Source organism: Pinus tabuliformis, chromosome 2_2, assembly GCF_031772625.1.
Source record: "Pinus tabuliformis cultivar Carrire ecotype Pingquan chromosome 2_2, CPIR1, whole genome shotgun sequence".
Lineage (NCBI taxonomy): Eukaryota > Viridiplantae > Streptophyta > Pinopsida > Pinales > Pinaceae > Pinus > Pinus tabuliformis.
In genome coordinates, this window is record NC_142300.1 from 703,741,168 (window position 1) to 703,760,353 (window position 19,186).

At 39.8% G+C, this 19,186-nt stretch overlaps 1 protein-coding gene across 1 annotated transcript; it reads left to right on the forward strand.

The window, feature by feature from the left end:
* Positions 1-15,762: 15,762 nt before the first annotated feature.
* Positions 15,763-17,466, forward strand: LOC149194615 (uncharacterized). Its single transcript, XM_089407727.1, has one exon. It carries the CDS (start codon positions 15,763-15,765, stop codon positions 17,464-17,466), a length of 1,704 nt encoding a protein of 567 aa, XP_089263853.1.
* Positions 17,467-19,186: the final 1,720 nt, after the last annotated feature.

The window sequence follows — 19,186 nt, forward strand, 5'->3', positions numbered from 1 at the left end:
TAGTGGCCAACCCTCCATCAAGATTCAAAAGCTTACTCCAAGGCTTGTGATGTGTGTCAAAGGATGGGCAGGCCATTGTGGAGGGATGAGATGCCTTTGAATCCACAGATGACATTACAACCCTTTGAGAAATTGGCGTTATATTTTGTAGGACCCATTCAGCCCCAAGGGAAGAAGATAGGAGCGCGATACATTATCACCGTGACTAAGTATTTGACTCGATGGACGGAGGCACAACTTGTGAAGGATTGCATAGGAGCAAATGCTGTGAAGTTCCTCTTTGAGTATGTACTCACGCAATTTTGGTGTTCAAAGATTTTGATGAGTGATCGTGGTACGCACTTTCTGAATGAAACGATCAACGCGCTAACAGAGGAATTTCAGGTACATCACCAAAAGAGTACGCCCAATCACCCATAGGCTAACGGGATGGTGGAAGAATTCAATAAGGTGCTAGAAACCACACTGACCAAGGTTTGCAACACTCAACGAAGTGATTGGGACCTATGCATACCCGCAGTACTATGGGCCTATTTGACGACATGCAAGAAGTTGACTGGACAAACACCCTTTAGGCTAGTATATGGTGTTGAAGCAGTGATGCCCATGGAATACATTGTGGCTAGTCTACGCATGGTGAAACTCATGGGTATGGCGGATGGCAGAGCCCTGGAAGAGAGGCTCGCACAGCTGGCTGAGCTTGAGGAAGAGAGATTTCTAGCTGGATTCCACCAACAGGTCCAAAAGCAGTGCAAAAAAGAATGGCATGATTGGCACATTAAGCTGTGCACCTTTAAGGTAAATGACCTGGTTTTGTTATATGATAACAAGTTTGATAAATTTCTTGGGAAATTCAGAATGCACTAGTTAGGGCCCTATATCATTAATGAGATTACCCATGATGGAGTGGTTCAATTGGTTAAATTGAATGGATATCCTTTCCCAGGAAAGGTGGATGGCAGCTGATTGAAGCCATACACTGGTGGTTTGGCCATGTGACTATATGAGGGTAGCATAGTCTTAGCACTCCAGGTAGCTGAAAGGAGGCATGGGACTATAAACTACACTGCTCGGGTTGGGGAACTACGTGATTGGAGGATTGTGCGAAGCAAGGAAGTGTCACAGGGTTCGCGACAATGCGAAGGGAGCTATGCTACCCAGGGAGAAATCGCGCAATTTAGCCGGAAAGTCACTGTTAAAGTCACTGTTCACGATTTGACGGTAGAAATGTGGCCAAATAGAGTAGGTGGTTGACATTTAAGATGGACTTTGTGGGTAATATCCTTGGAAATCTACCACCAATCTGGCATTAATGAAGTGAATGTGGGGGAAACGGTCGGATTTGAATTCAAAATGCCCTATAAATTACAGGTGGCTGCCCAGCGAAAACCACTTGGAATTTTGAGAATTGAGTTGTTGAGCTCTTAGGTGCACATGAACCGTGAGAACTTTGAAGCTTTGATAGCCAGTTCAGTATTTGTGACATTGTCAAAAGCGACACAGGAGTTATTGCATAACATCATGTCGACACCGGTAGAAGCTATGGACACAGAAGTAGTGACAGCTGACGAGGATGTGCCAGAAGTTGTTATGGAGGCATAGGAAGCTGCTCCAAAGGTTGCCGATGTATTAGCTAAATTTCCTAAATCACCACGGACACCTAGACCAAAGTTGACCCCAACCAAGGAGAGTGCGAAGGATAATAAGGGAAAGTAGCCTGCAATACCAGTGTGTGCGTCGTCGAGAAGAAACCCACCAAAGGACAAGCCTAGTGCACAAGAAAAGGGCAAAGCCATTAACCTAGAGCCAGAGGAGGAAGAAATTGAAGACATCCTGATGGATGATGAGGACTTGGGGATAGACGTGGAGGAAGTTGAAGTCCAGGGTGCTGACCTTATCACTCGATTTCCTGAGTACATCCCTCTGCGTAAGGGCAAGACCAAGGTGTCAAAGGACATTGACAAGAGCAAGGTGCCCTTGCAAACCCCTATGTTGTCGGATGAGATTGTCTTTGAAGGATAGTGCTTGGGGTCGGTTCCTCTGTTAAAGCTCAAATATTGGGACTTAGTTGACCATGAGAAGTTCCCACCCTTGGCGACTGAGTAGCTAATGCGCCATATTATTGACACAACCACTGGGATGATTGCATTAAAGCTGCGGAGGTAGCTCAGTAGAGTAGACAAGGTAGGTCTGCTCAACTTGCTATGGGTGCCGCACTACAACGCACCCCGATTACAGTATTGGTCATTAAGCAGTTGCTATGCTTGGTGAATGATGGGTGTCTGTGGATGGAGGAGCCAATACCCATTACCGATAGATTGATCCATAGGATCACATGACTACCCTACACAAGTGAAAATCCAGGCATGATGTTTGGCAGAAAAGGTGGTGAGCAGGCCCTCGCGGAGGCCATGAAGGAGAAATTTAAGCTTGTGAAGAAACCGCGAGGCTATGCCATCTCAAGTATTAGTGAACCTGAAGTCAAGGTGGCCACGAAGATTTTGGAAGGAAAGGTGATTAGGAAGTGTCTCGCAGATGAGGTGCTTGCACCTGTAGTCACGCTAGCAGGCCAATGCGCTGAAGGAGTCTAGCTCAATTGGGTGCACTATCTCTATGGTGAGTTCCTTGCAAACTTCCGTGAGAAACAGGAGCTCAACAAGACCTCCCACTACGCATGGCTCTTGCTATCGATTGTGTTGGTAGCATGGGAGCTACTGGAAGATAGTCAATTCCCCTCGGTCTGCCCGCATCAAGCATCCAAGGGAATAAGCGAAAGGAGGGTCGAGGAAGAAATCCAAGGCCACTAAGATGTCACTGGACCCAATCACCTTGAGAGAGGTAGATTTTCATGACATCGGAGACACGGTGCGAGATGTCACCGCAGAGGCACTACAATAGTTTGAACAGCAGCAGTAGCTACTATTGGGAGCCATCCAGACAGGTCTACAAGAGCTGCAAACCTGCACATCATAGGTTGGCACGATGTCCACCAGCCTCGCTATTGGCACTTCAAAAGCTACCGAGATGCTGTGCTCAAAGGTCTCCAGTGCGATAGTGCTACCATATGGAGCACTGACCATAGAAAATGAAGCTGATAGGCTTACTGTCAGCACCCTCAAGGGAGTGGGGTCGAACTTGGCATTGCTCCCTGGCGAGGTGCTCCACCTATTGCAAGATGGAGTCATTGTGGAGCTGAGGGCCTGCGAACACCGGGCTTTACAAGTAATCAGCGAGCAGAAGATTAAAAATGAGAAGATGACCCTACAACGAGACTCTTCCATCACTACCATGACCAAGGTAACTGGCCAAAACAAGCATATAATTCAGGTTGTGGAGGAGGCATGCCGAATGGTCCCTGGGTTGGCCATTCTTGAGGAAGAACCAGTTAAGGTGTGGGTCCATAATCTTTCTACAGGGGTGTGTGACGCTCGCACAGAGATGGCTAGGATTCAGCTGGAGCTGAACCTACATATTACAGAATTATAGTTGAAGGCCCAACCTTCAACTCCACCAGAAGTAAAGGAGCAACGTGCAACCATTGTCACAGAGGTGATAGCGGCAGTAGACAGTGCAGTAGCAGACTGCACACAACTTTTTGAACAGTCATTCGAGGTCTTGACGAGCTTGCAGGAGGACCCTAATGTATAGCAGTTGGAGACAGAAGCACGAGAGCTGAAGTAGTGCTATGATGAAGTAAAAGGTATTGCGTGGACCATCACTCTCATGCAGCGACTGGCAAAGCTATAGGAGGCCAAGCAGTTGAAAGAACAGGCAGATGCAGTGCAGCATAAGGAGGCAGTGTTAAAGGCACGATTGAAGCCCTTTTTGGACAAGGCTTATGCGATCATGACCTCTATTGAAGGAAAGCTTGCAAATCTGCAAGAAACTCATCAAAAGCTTCAGGAAAACAGTTCAGGACTAGTGACCAAGTAGATGGTTGAAGAATCGAAGCAGGTGGCCACATAGTGCACTACTGAAGTTGCGGTCATATAGGTTGAGCTGGGAGGTCCTTGCTATAGGTTTTAACCCCGTACAGAAATTACCTGCATATGAATTCTAAAACACATAAAATAAACAGTGTGAGAGCATAACACATAAAACACATATGGATAGAGATTTTCCCCTAGATCCCAAAACCAGGACTACTAGCTTGATTTTTCATTATATTCCTTTCAATGCTACAATACATATTTATACATGCCGAAGCATCCAATACCATGGACCAAAAACTATTGCGTCCAAAACCATGGACCGAAAACCATAGGCAGGTTCGTCCAACCTAATATAGGGTCCAAAAATTTTTCTTCCCGGGGCACTGCCCCAGACCCCGTAGAGGGGGGCTACCCACCTCCCTCAAAACCCCCTGTGACCCCCACATTGCACAATCGATGCAAAGAAGGGGGGCTCCACCTCCCCTCTACCCCCCCCCCCCCCGATTCACTATGTAGGTTAGTCGTGGAAAGAATATAACACAACCCAACATTTGCACCAAGATCTCCAAACCTGCCAAGGGTGAATGAAAGGTACATTCAGGCCAACAACTAAAGAGGTTTGAAATGAGGTTCCTCCTAAAATGAAGTGACAAAAAGGGTTAAATAGATGCCCCCTAATTCGTGAGTACATAAGAGAAACTAATGCTTGAAATTCATCACAACAAAGTATCAAAATGAAAGGAGGAGTCACGATTAAGGGACCAGATAGAAGAAACTTTAAAAATTGAAGTAAATTCATAAATATAACATCCTTAAGGTGGGAATACCCCATGCTTGGCATAAATAATAACTGAACATGACTACCATTCTATACATCGTGGATCCATGACATGAAATTCTAGCACATGGTCATAATGAAATACATAGTGGACCCATGCAACAACTAAAAATATCATAGCCACTAACAAATATAGTGTGGATCTATGTCACAATATACATTAGTAGGACTATGTATAAATAGAAGAGAGGTGCCCCAAAATAGTCCTCAAAGTACAATAGATAGTACAAACTCCACAACTTGGGAGGGGTTCCATATAAGAGTGAGATGTCCCCAAACCCAAGGTATTATAGTCAAACCTAATGGTACGAATCTACATCATGAAAATAAATGAGTTGACATCAAGCATGGTAGAGTGTTTGATTACTAGTCATTCAGGTGTACCATTTACCAATGTGAGGGGACCCACCAATGATGAAAATAGACCCCAAGGAACCTAACACAGCCCACTGAGTGTGAATAAATGAGGTGATGTTAAACACTCATGGACTTGATCGATTAAGAGTCAATGAGGTAAACTCATTGTTGATCGTGAAGAATCCTACCACTGAGGACTATAAGCTCCAAGGTACTACTAGCTCCTAGACACATCTCCTAAATAATGGGATTAGTTCGACTAGACAAGATACTTTGAAGGAGGTTCTTAATGTGTCCCCCATCAAATGACACAAATGTATTAAGAGATTATGTGAATGGATGAAATCACCAACTACAAATAGCATATGGATGGCTAACACAAAGGGTTAAGAAGGAATATGAATAGTCAACTAAGGTTTAAAATTCCCTTAAACATATAATGGGACAACAAAATAATGACTTGGTAGCCATTAATAATGAGCACCATGTGATATCATGCAAAAATGTAGAAGCATTTTACCACGCTCCATAGTGACTATAAGAGTAACTAGCTAGAAGAGTAGGACACATATGTATGGTGGGTTCCTAGGAAAGTTAAAACCCATCTATAATATATTGGCTCAAGTAGGTGCCATGTTCAATGGCGAGACAATTAACATTGTTGTTTTGAATGATAAATGATTGATATGGTTTCCCCATCTCATTTTATTACTTGGTATCTCCTTCACAGTTTAGTGAGAATGAAAGATAGGAAAAGTAAGATCAATAGTGTATTTTTCATTTAGTTTAATTAGCTAGAAAAAGAGAAAAGGATACTCAATAGGGTGTCTTCTTCATGGTTTAACATGCTCAAAGAAGAGATAGTATTATGTTCGATACAAGGTGTATTTTTCATGAGGTTTTAAGGAACCCAAAAAGGAGATAAAAGGATGCTTGGTACCCTTCAATGTTTAATGAACATGAGAAGAATACAAAGGAATATCCTCTTGGAGAAACGAGTGGTATAGAGGGAAATAATTTTTTTTAAGCTGATGGAACCATTTTAAGAAAAGTGAAGTGAATAGGTTGGAAACGAAACCCACTCATCTTAGTGGTCTCTCTAGGAAAGTGAAAAATGCTAAGCGAAATATAGCATTAGGGCCAAGGGAAATGCGGTTGCAATGTCGGGAAATGAGGTCAAGGAATATTAGAATGCATAAGTGGACAAGAAAATGAATTTCAGCAATTGCAAGGTAAAAATGTTATTAGAATACTCTTAGGTTCTAGCCAAAATATGACATAAGAGAGATATGAGGTTCATATTTAGAGTTATGGGAGGATAAAAGGAGGGATTTTGGGTCTATAAAAAGATGTAGCATGGACACCAACATGGATAATAGGCGTTAAAATAGGGAATCCATGTAAATTAAAACAACTCTACCATATGTATTATGATGCGCAAATAAAGAAATATTATTGTTGCAACCTAAAAAGATCATACCTAATACATAATGAAGATGACAACAATGATTAATAATGCATCAGGGATGATAGGGAAATAAATATCACTATTTTCCAAGGTAAAGAAAATGCATCTAATATCCAATGGATGTTTAAATACAAATGAAACCCTATCCCATAAAAACCATCCAAAAGGACTAGACTCATGGTTAAATCATATAATTAAAGAAATAAAACATGGATTGGGTGACAAAAGGACCATTTGCTTTTCATTTTTCGAGTTTTATAATTTTTTGAGATTTTTAGCGTATGTGATGTACGGTGTATATCTATTTTGGCTCATAGTTATGATTTCAAATGAAATTATTCAAAATCAATGTTTTGTGGACATGAATTCTTGTATAAATGATCAATTATTATGACAAATGTCAACATAGCTATAGGAATAATGTATGTAACCTCTTGGTCTCACCCTAGGTGTGCCAAGAGTATCTAATTAACAAATAAAAATTAAGCACCAAACATGATAAGCATCAAAATGAAACAACCCAAACTCAAAAATGAAAAAGTGTTCACCCCACATTGCAAACCAAAAATAAAGTACATAGGCACAAGTCACAGTACAATCTAATAGGTTACATTATGTAGTTCCCATCGTTGGGCATAGGCCAAGGAGTTCTATGGATGGGTATGAACTCATGGGCCATTGTCATCATCATATGGAACACCATGTTGGGTCACACCATATAGAATTGAATTGAAACATTCATAAATGAAAATGATGACAATGAAAGACTAGAATCATATCATTATCAAGAACTACCATGGGACACAAAAAGTGAATGGTCTTGTGAGCTAGTTAAACTCTTTGACGATGGTTATCAAGACACAATAGAGGTATAAGGAACTTGTTAATTGGGGGATTTGAATTGGAAAATTCATTGGTAAATTTGGTATTAGGAATCTAAGAATTGAAGCAATTGAAGGGAGACACTTTATTGGATGACTCAGGAAATGAACTTTTCCGTAATTCAAGATTTTGTTTGCCAAGCTTCACCATTTCTAGAATGGGGATAATACAGGCATCATGAGGCATAATTTCCCTTGGATTAAGAATTGAATCCATGACCTATAAGATGATTTTTTTCGAAGGAAATGTGACATCAGGGGAGTCATGTGAAATAGGAGGAGTGATTTCCCATGTAGTGTTATATCTCAAAATGTCACCCCCTTAGGTTCATTGAGGAAGATCATCATATTGAAGATTGGAATACAAAAAATTTGTCCATGGAAAATTCATAAATATTGATGTTTTACACCTTCAATGCATGAAAAACACCAACAGACATCATTGATAGTTCTAACAACATTTTTAATGACTTGACAAAGAGAGTTGAAGGGCTTAACAACTCTCCAGTTAGTTAGCAAAAGAGGGTTGAAGTGACAATGTGAATGGATAAGAGAAAAAAAACATTAAATTTGATCACTCTTCCAGGATAAGGATAAGGCATCATGAGGCATAATTTCCCTTGGATTAACAATTGAATCCATGACCTATAAGATGATTTTTTTGAAGGAAATGTGACATCAAGGGAGTCATGTGAAATAGGTGGAGTTATTTCTCATGTATTTTTATAGCTCAAAATGTCACCCCCTTGGGTTCATTGGGGAATAACATCATATTGAATATTGGAATGCAAAAATTGGTCCATGGAAAATTCATAAAAATTGATGTTTTACACCTTCAATGCATGAAAAACACTAATGGACAACGTTGTTAGTCCTAAGAACATTCCTAATGACTTGTCAGAGAGGGTTGAAGGGATTAAAAACTCTCCAGTTGCTTAGCAAAAGGGGGTTGAAGTGATAGTGTGAATGGATAAGAGAAAAAAACATCAAATTTGATCACTCTTCCAAGATAAGGATGAAAATACAATATCAAGCATGGTCAAGAAAGTGTCTAGATGCAATGTGATTACTCCAAGCCATTTATAAAAGAAATTTCCTCCATGGAAAAAAAGAGAAAGGTTAATTATAATGAATTATTGTTGGATTCGAGACTTGTGTACCTTTTTTCTATAAGGTAAAATTGTTGTGTGCCTTTACAATGAGTTGCAGTGAGAGGAGGAACATGGACAAAGGACTATGGTGTTAAATTGTCGTAGGAAAAGGATTCATTTGACTTGTGCCTTAGTCAAATGTAGGAATTCGAATTTCCACTTCAACAAGATGACTTGGGTTATAGTTAGCGGGAGTGACATGGCCAAGTCACTCAGTTAAGTTAGGCAGTTTAAGTTTGTGGGAAAGAAATAGAGTTGTGCATGAGTTGATTGCTAAGATATAGAAATCTAGTGGAGTTATATTTAGTCTAGAATAGAGTCAATATGAGTTCAGTTGAGCATTTGTAACTCTTGTTAACTCACTGATCTCTAAGTTAACTAGACAATTTACTAAAATTATCACTAGTCATGCATGCCATTCGAATTTCCTACTTGAATAGAGGGAAAAGGCATAGTTGTATTTATTGTTGTATATTGTTGAGTGTACAAAGGAGTTTGCATGTAGCAGATGAGATAATTTCATCATAATTACGCAAGGAAATAAGAGCAAGTGCAAGCAGTGATATTGTAGGTAAAGCCAGTGTAGCAACACGAGCGTAGGTAGAGCATTTGCAGAAACATGAGTGAAAATACAGTGAGTGTAGGATTAGTATTTTCCACAACAAAATGAGGAGGAGATCAGTATTTCTATGCAGATTTAGGTTCAAAGATTTAAGTTTCCATTGTAATAGATCATTTTTCTCATTTGATATAATACAAATAAAGGAGGGGTTTCTCCTAGTTGGGTTCCCCAGTCAAAATTTTGCTCCTGTGATTGAATGATTTCATGTGCTTCTATTGTCAGTTTTCGTTTCGCAAAATTTAATAGAGGAATTTGTGTCCATTTATTTCTGTATGGTTTCATTAGCAACTGCAAAATTTTGAGTTTTTTCTACATTTTATCAGAGCTATTGAAAATTGCATAGAAACAAGGTTCTTGATCATCTCTTAGAGAAAATTTGAATAACAAATTTGTGGTGCAGGAATTCGAGTGCAGGAATTTATTTAGTGTAGGACTCATGTCAATTTATGTATTGAAAATGGAGTAGTGAGAAGAATAAGGACCAACACATAGAGATAAATTTTTATAAGAAATCAAAGAAAATAGGCCAGATATAAAGAGCCTATATTTGGAAAAATTTGATGAACAAATTGCAAAAAATATTGCAGTGTTCTTTAGAGCCCTATATCATTCAAGGAATGTTGTATGTGGGCAGATATCAAATCTCTTAGAATAATGTTAGTAGCAATTGATATGTCATATACTTATGGTAGAGCTGGAAAGCTAGGAACTGTTCACAAATGTAGTTGTGAACGGTGAATTTCGTATGTAGCATGCAAGAACTTGAAGACCTCAAGTACAGTACACATGAAAGGAGCCATGGATTGTTAGGACGCAAATTAATGGACCTCTAGTTTAGGGTAGATCCATAAGACACTGTGTATACTTCTTAATGGAGCTAGAGGGTGGCTAGTGGGAGGATTAGTGAGCCAATGTTTAGTGACACAAAAAGGAGTTGTGATCATTGATATTGGTAGATTGTGGAGCTGGAGATGCATAGTTTCAGAGGGATCATCCTTGAGAATCAAGGTAGGTTTTTCACAAAATAGTTAGGTGATGGACTCATAGAGCATTATGGGAAAGAAAAGGTCTTCATATCAGGTTCCACAAAGGAAATTAGAAAAGTCTTATAGTTAAGAGGGAGCAGCTACATCAATAGAGAACTTGGTAGAGTTGGAAGAAAAACCCAAGTGGACAGGTTTCTTCCAAGAATCCTTTTTTGGTTAAGAGGGTTCTAAATTGTAGCAAGAAAAGGATTCATTTGACTTATGCCTTAGCCAAATGGAGAAATTCAAATTTCCACTTTAGCAGGATGAATTGAGTTGCAATTAGTAGGAGTGGCATCACCAAGTTACTCAGTTAAGTCAGTCAATTTGAGTTTTTGGTAAAGAAATAAAGCTGTGCATGAGTTGATTGCTAAGCTCTAGTAATATAGGGGAGTTATATTAAGTGAAACTTAGTTATCTGAGCTCTAGTCTAGAATAGAATCAGCATGAATTCAGTTGAGTATTTGTAATTGTTGTAGTTTAGTGGAGGGAAAAGGAATAATTGTATTTATTTTTGTATAATGTTGAGTGTACAGAGGATTTTGCATGTAGCAGATGAGATAATTTCCTTAGAATTTCCCAAGTGAATAGGAGGAAGTACAGGCAATGCAAGTGCATGCAGATCGAGTGTAGGAATGTTGAGTGCAAGAATGTAAGTGCAGGAAAGACGAGTGTACGTAGAGTGAGTGCAGGCTCAGTATTTCCCAGAGAAGACTGAGGAGGATATCAATATTGCAAGGTAGATTGAGCTTCAAGGATTGAATTTGTCATTGTAATAGATCATTTTTCTCATCTGATATAATACAAATATGGTAGGGGTTTTTCCTAGTTGTGTTCCCTAGTAAAAAATGTGTTCCTTGTGATTGAATGACTACATGTGTTTCTACGGTAAGTTTTCCTTCCACATAATTTAGTAGAAGAAATTTGTGTCTATTGATTTAAGTGTGATTTCATTAGTAGCGGAAAATTTTGAGTTATTTATACATATGGAGGAGCAACTTTCATACTTGTTATGGTATAATATAAACAATCTTCTTTCCTCCCTCCACCAAATTGTTTTTAATTAATGATTAATGGATTTGTAATTTGGTTTATTTCACAAATGCTAATTGGTGTTGTAGGAGGATAGTTTTGTGGGTTTTTTTGTTTGTGTGTAGGAAATAGGTGCAGGTCGATTAGGAGCAAGGATATCTGGAGTAACACTAGTTGGCTTCACCAAATTTCCACCTTCCGGGAAAAATGTGCACAATTTTATCTTCTCCTCTTAAGTATTTCTTACATTTCATATGTGCGTCATAGGGTTAACTAAGTTGGGAACACTCTATCATTGATAGGATATAGGAAGGCATGTGGGTTTAAAGTATTTTTCACTACAAAGGAAACTTTGTTATATACCTAGGGGGGATAATATGGGGTACCAAGGGAGGTACCCAAGGTAATAATGTAATAATGGGATGGGCCATAGTAATAAATAAGGTGGTTAACCCATGTCATGTAAGGGACCACAAGTAGTTAATAATAATGTAATGGGCCCAAGGTATTAGTTTGATGGTATGAGGGAACCATGGTAATGACCCATGGTATTGTATTTATGAAGCCTATATAGAAGCTAGAGACTCCACATGGAGAGAGAGTGAAGTAATATTGTATGAACAAGCATATGGCTTGTGGAGTGTTCTCCTTCCTTAAGGACTAAATGTATGGTGTTGCCCTACCTTAAGGGTTTTGATATCAATAAAGAAGCATTTCTATCTATTTCTCTCTTATTTCTGGGTATATTGTGTTCTATTATATTTTTAGATCAGATCTATAACAAGTGGTATCAGAGCACTTTCTTGGGCAAACCGTGGAGATTTTTTTTTTTTTTTTTTGCAGGATTTCGGGGGCGGCGAGTTTGCAGATCATATCTGTAAGTTTTGGTGCAAGATCTACAAAATATAATTGTATATCTGTATTCTTTGTGAAAAAATAGCCGATTTCAAAAAAAAAATAGGTTGAATCGGAGTCCGAATGAAGGAGATATCGCTGATCTAAAAATCAGTGGGGTTGCAGACAATTTTTCAGGGCAGCGAGTTTGCGGCGCAGATCTGGACATCTCAGTGCAAGATATGCAAGCTCTAATTGCAGATATGGAATCTTTGTGAAAAAAAACCTAATTTCAAAAAAAAAATCAGTCGAATCGGAGTCCAGATGAGGGAGATATCGCTGATTTAAAATCAGCTCTTTTTTCAGAAATTTTGGGTGACAGCGGGAGAGTAGCAGCACAGATCTGGAATTCTAGTGCCTGGATCAGGATTTCTATCACATGGGCAGATGCAGAATGATTGTTCCATTTCTGAAAACTCTTCATAATAAGGATTCTGAGCAATGTTGACGAAACTGTGACAATTTCAAATTTTCACCAAGTCAGCAAATTTTTTCTCAAAACCCTCTTCATGACGACTCTATATTTTACAGGAAAAGATGATGGTCCTACTATTGAAGAATTCATACAAAGATACAAGTCCACACATGGGACATATTGGAAGATTCCAATGATGCTTAATATGAGAGATGAGACTCACAAATGGCATTCATCACTTGACTACAAGCAGTTGCTCACACTTTCAGAGGCAGAATTTGAAAAAGTCTTTTTGGACAAATGGTCTCGAGCTAAAAAAAAGGAGAATGAGACACATAAGGGGTTAATTGCTACGATTATCTCCTTACTGCAGGTTCATGGATCGATTCAGAAGGAGAAAATCATTGTGTCTATAAATCCGAGTTGCCAACAAAATCTCATAAATGTCAACTTGGCAAAAAAATTGCAAGTCCCAACAAAACAAATTAAAAATACACAGGTTGATGATGAGGATGTTCAAATTTATAAGGATTTGAAGCTTTCTATGGATAAGTATGTGTTTCATGGTGATTTTTATGCTTCAGATATGGATAACATGGACGTTGTTTTGGGATACCCTTGGATAGAATTAGTGGGTACTATAAATATTAATGTGCAGAAGAAATTCCTGAAGCTCTGGTATAAAAAGAAGAAAATTATATTACAAGATATTTCCATTAATAAGTAGGTAGAGTCCAAGGAGGTTGAAGCAGAAGATGTTACAGGGACTGACATATCAGATGATGAGCAATTGATGGTCGATAATCAAACACAAACAGAGGCTGAAGCTGAAAAGGTAACAGGTGCTGACACATCTGATGAGGGTTTAGTGGTTGAAGTCATATTGGAAAAGAAGACACCACAACAGGCACCATAGCAGGGTGAATTAAAGAAAAAGACATCATGGATTAAAACTTCGACATATCATCACCCACATCACCCCGCAAGACAACCATCAAGATGGAAACCAAGTAGTCACATGATGGATAGCGAGGAGAGAAGATCCACCCACTACACATCAACACAGAAGAGCTGCCACGGTCAACTTCCATCTCAAGCGAGCGAGGCACCAACGAGATCGAGGGTTCACCTTTCTCTTGGATGGCTAGATGCACGTGCATGGTATCAGTGGACTACTCTTTTGAGTAGATCTTATTATTTGTGTTCTTCCCATGTTTCGGGGACGAAACATGCTTAGGGGGGTGGAATGTTATATACCTAGGGGGGATAATATGGGGTACCAAGGGAGGTACCCAAGGTAATAATGTAATAATGGGATGGGCCATAGTAATAAATAAGGTGGTTAACCCATGTCATGTAAGGGACCACAAGTAGTTAATAATAATGTAATGGGCCCAAGGTATTAGTTTGATGGTATGAGAAAACCATGGCAATGACCCATGGTATTGTATGTATGAGGCCTATATAAAGGCTAGAGACTCCACATGGAGAGAGAGTGAAGTAATATTGTATGAACATGCATATGGCTTGTGGAGTGTTCTCCTTCCTTAAGGAGTGAATGTATGGTGTTGCCCTATCTTAAGGGTTTTGATATCAATAAAGAAGCATTTCTATCTATTTCTCTCTTATTTCTGGGTATATTGTGTTTTATTATATTTTTAGATCAGATCTAAAAAAAGGGTCCTTCAGTTTCTTTTGCTCAGCAAACTATTGATCATGCTCCAGAATCATCTAATGCACGCCAGCATCAGGGTGAAGAAGAAATTCCGCCCATGCCAAATTCATGGGTCGAAGTAATTCAGTGTGCAGTTAAAGATTTTCAAAAAGCCACTGAAATCTTACTCAGATCTCAGTCGCTTGTTGAAAAATTGCAAGCTCTTGAGCAAGACAACAGAGTTATTCAAAGCCTTATGGTAAAAACTCCAGGTCTTGTGGCTTCCGACCCTGATGCTACTGGTACTCTTAAATCTGGGCTAGAAGCAATTACTGCTAGATACAGAAAAGAATGCCATGCATTCTATTTGCATCATGAGAAATCCATTGTTGAGAAAAATGAAGCAAGGGTTTCACAACTTGCTTCAGACTTCCGCAACAATCTTCAGCAGCTTGCCATGCCTTTTCAGCATATTCAGTTCACTAGCTCTTCCGGTCCTGTTGATGGTAGTGTTATTGCCACTCAATGGATTTCGCTTGCCTTGTCGTCTTACAACCGACAAGTCAATCAATTCCAAATAGAGCTTGTTGAACGCCGCTCAGCCCGATCTGCTGCTCAAGCCGCCAGAAATGCCGCACGAGAAGAATTAGCTAAGCATGCTAATGACATTCCCCGTGAAGAAGCAATTTCTGTACTGGTCCAAAGAGAAGTTGCTAAATCTCTTCAGGCCCAACAACAGAAATTTGATGCTACATTGAAGCCCCTACAAGATCAACTTGCTTATCTCATAGAGCTTCAGACTTCTGGCATCCCAGCAGCATCTCAACAGCAGCAGCAACAACAAAATAATCAGCAACGAAGACAGCCCCAGTAGCGTAGACAGCAGCAGCAGCACAACAACAGCAGCAGCAGCAACAACAACAATAGCAGCAGCAGCAACAACCCTAGTTACAACAGCAGCCTTTGTGCAGTCAGAAGAGGCAATAGCTTCCCCAGCAACCTCTACGTAGTCAGCCCCAGCAACTACACAGACAACCTCAAAGACAACAGCAGCTTCAACACCCGCCCCAGCAGCCTACTGCGCAGGATCCTCAACCAAAAAACGGGGTTGGTAGGGGGCGGTTCCGCCAAGGGAATCGCTCCACTCAATCTGTTGCTGGGCAGTCAGCCTCCGTTCAAAACCAGCCTTTCTAGAACACTGGTTTGAATCCGGAAGCTGCCCCATATGTGCCACTGCAGCAAAATTTGCCCCAGAACCTTGCACGAAACAAAGGCAAGGCTCCTTTAGTGTAAGCAAGCTCCGTCATCTTTTTTGGTTGCCCTCCATTAGCCCTGCTTCCTACTTGGCTTATCTGATTGGAAAAATGACTCCTTCCCAGATAGATCGTAGGATTAGCAATCTTGCTATCCACAATCTTTCTTCCATTCCTCTTTCCTTCAGCCAAACCAAATTGTTGGGCCTAGGGCACAAATATATTCCTCGGCCTCCCCCTATGGCCATAGATGACATCTTCAAGGAGTATGCTTACTTTTCTCGCCTTTGTCGTCTCAGACGGTTTTTCAGACTTTCTATAGATGAATCCTATAATCCCTTTCGTTTGCCTAATCCCACTTGGGAACCTCCTATCAATGATCCGGACCTTAATCACTCTCTTCATATTGGCCTATCCATCCTTCAAGACCGCATTGCTTCTGTAAACTTTTCCTCCAAACCCAGATTCTCTAGATCCCAGCTGCTTGCACTAAGGAGTCTTCGTCGCCTCCCTATTGTAATCAAACCGGCAGATAAAAATCTGGGCATTGTTGTTCTCGACAGAGATAGTTATGTTGCTGAAGCTCACCGGCAACTCTCTGATCTCAATGTCTACAGGCAGTATGCAGCAGTTCCATGGATGGCCATCAGAAGATCTCTCAGTCAGCTTCAAGCCAGATATAGAAATCTTCTTTCAGTGCAACAATGGGAATACATAATGCAAGTCAAAACTCATAATGCTAGAGCTTGCAGACTCTACTTCATTTGGAAAGTTCATAAAAAACCGCCTGTCGATAGGCCTATCTATGCCTACAATGGTTTTATGTTAGAACCTATCTCCAAATTCTTGCATTATAAACTTCTCAGCACCTTGCTTGCTCAACCAAACCATCTTCCAGATTCTCTCACTTTATTACAAGATATTGAATCCAAGCATTTTGCTGCAGATTCATTTCTTGTAACCTTTGATGTTGAGTCTCTGTATCCCAGCATTCCCACTCAGGAAGGCTTGCATGCCTTACGAGAAATGCTTGAGCAAAGCACTGCCGAGCTTTTTACTCCAGAAGATGTCAACTTCCTGGTCAGCGCAGCAGAATTGGTGCTCAAATGGAACTTTCTTCAGTTTGGCGGCACTTACTATCGGCAGATTCGAGGCACAGCTATGGGCAGCAACTTTGCTGTGGTTTATGCCTGCCTCTTTCTTTGCCACCTTGAGCAAGAAGTCTTCAGAAGATTCCCTGCCCCCGAGATTCAGCTCTTCAGACGCTTCATCGACGATGGCTGCATGGTTTGGAATGGCTCCAGAGACAGATTGGTTCAGTTCTTGGATTGCTACCAGTCCATCTATCCTGAGCACATTCGGATCACTTCTTGCATCTCATCTTCGAGTGTCAACATTCTGGACATTGTGCTTTTCAATGGTCCAAACTTCCATACCTCTGGAAAGCTTTCCACTCGATGTTTTCAGAAACCATTGAATGCCTATCAGTATATTCCTTTCTCTTCATGGCATCCTCGACACCAGAAAGTGGCATTCGTGGTCAATGAGCTGCAGAGATACCTTCTTCGAGAGAGCAGTGAGTTGGGGTTTCTAGAGCTCAAGCGTGCATTCTACAGCAGACTTCGGTCGAGAGGTTATCCACCGAATTTTCTCCATGCTTGTTTTGCCAAAGTTCATTGGGATCAAAGGGATGCTCTAATGCAGCAGGTCTATGCACGAGGTCCTCTTCACTCTTCCGGCCTCAAAAGGGCCCCCTTGGTGTTGAAGCTGGATTTCTGCGAAGCCACTAGAGCTTTAAACCTTGGGGGTTCCCTAAACCCTAAATTGCATGGAGAATTGCAACGCTACCCTTTGCTACAACATATTCCCAAGCCTTTGATCTGTTGGAGAAATCCGCGAAAGATTGGGTCATTCTACATGAGAAATTCAGATCCTCGGCCATGATTCTTTCAGGAGCAGTGCATATTTTTCTACAGATATTTCTAGAAGACTCTATTCAAAATGTTTCTAGAAGTCTATCAAGATGTTTCTAGAAGTCTCTATACATGATGTTTCTAGAAGATTCTAGAAGTCTTTCAAGAAGTTTCTAGAAGTCTCTATTCAAGATGTTTCTAGAAGTCTCTATTCATGATGTTTCTAGAAGACTCTATTCTAGAAGTCTCTATTCAAGATGTTTCTAGAAGTCTCTATTCATGATGTTTCTAGAAGCCTCTATTCTAGAAGTCTTTATTCTAGAAGTTTTTATCATAGCACTTGCTCTGTCCACTTTTGCTCTATAAGGACAACTTGTATCTCATTTCTTTTGTATCACTGATGAGTCCATAAAGGACGAAACTAGTTTGATAATACAAGAGATTTGTTTTACATATTATGCGTTTTGCATAATCTTCTGTCCTTAAGCATTTTTATTTTCAGTTTTATTTATCGGTTTTATTATCGGTTGTGTTTCAGTATTGTTCTTGCCTTAATCTCTTTGGTTTCTTAAGATCTGATCTAAAAATATAATAGAACACAATATACCCAGAAATAAGAGAGAAATAGATAGAAATGCTTCTTTATTGATATCAAAACTCTTAAGGTAGGGCAACACCATACATTCACTCCTTAAGGAAGGAGAACACTCCACAAGCCATATGCCTGTTCATACAATATTACTTCACTCTCTCTCCATGTGGAGTCTCTAGCCTTTATATAGGCCTCATACATATAATACCATGGGTCATTACCATGGTTCCCTCATACCATCAAACTAATACCTTGGGCCCATTACATTATTATTAACTACTTGTGGTCCCTTACATGACATGGGTTAACCACCTTATTTATTACTACGGCCCATCCCATTATTACATTATTACCTTGGGTACCTCACTTGGTACCCCATATTATCCCCCCTAGGTATATAACAAACTTTGCAAAAAACAATTGGTGACTCACTAGGTAGTCCTAGTTGATCCCTTTTCAGAGTGTTTGTATGATAGTCATTGGATTTTTTTTCTTTTCTTAGCTTTGAATAGTCATTAGGAGTCATAGAGAAATTTTTTTCTAAAGTCATATGCTTGAAAACTTCATATTTGCGTAAAAAAGCACTTTAACTCTCCTCTGTAGGCTTAGTAGAGTGATGTTACCTCTATCAATGCTCTGGTTTGCTCTTGGTTAGAGCATTATTTTCCCTTTCAAATCTTTGTTAGCACACTAATAGAAAATTTAATCACTCAACCAAGAGCCTTGACTAGGATTTCTTTGAAAATTTTGCATTTTTCTTGCATACATCTGAGCTTACAATTGGGTCATCTTCAGTTCTAGTTTCCTTTGTCTGCCTTTAGTTCAAAAACTCTTAGATCCACTTTAAATAGGTGGGTTTTTCATCTCTTGTTAGAGTTTTGAATCCTCTTGGGTTTTATCCATAACAGATACATTAGGGGTTAGATATCTCTATCCCACCATTTTCTTGTAACCCTTCACCTTTCAGTCTTCTTGTAAGTGTGACTTAATCATTGAATACTTTCTTTGAATTCATGTTTGCTTGTAATTAGGTTTTTATTTTGATTGTGTTATATTTGTGTTTCCTTTGGTTTATTTTCATTGTTTCCTTGCACTTTTTGTTTTGATCTATAGTGCATGTTAGAGTGACAAGATAGAGATTTGTAAGGACTATGTTCAT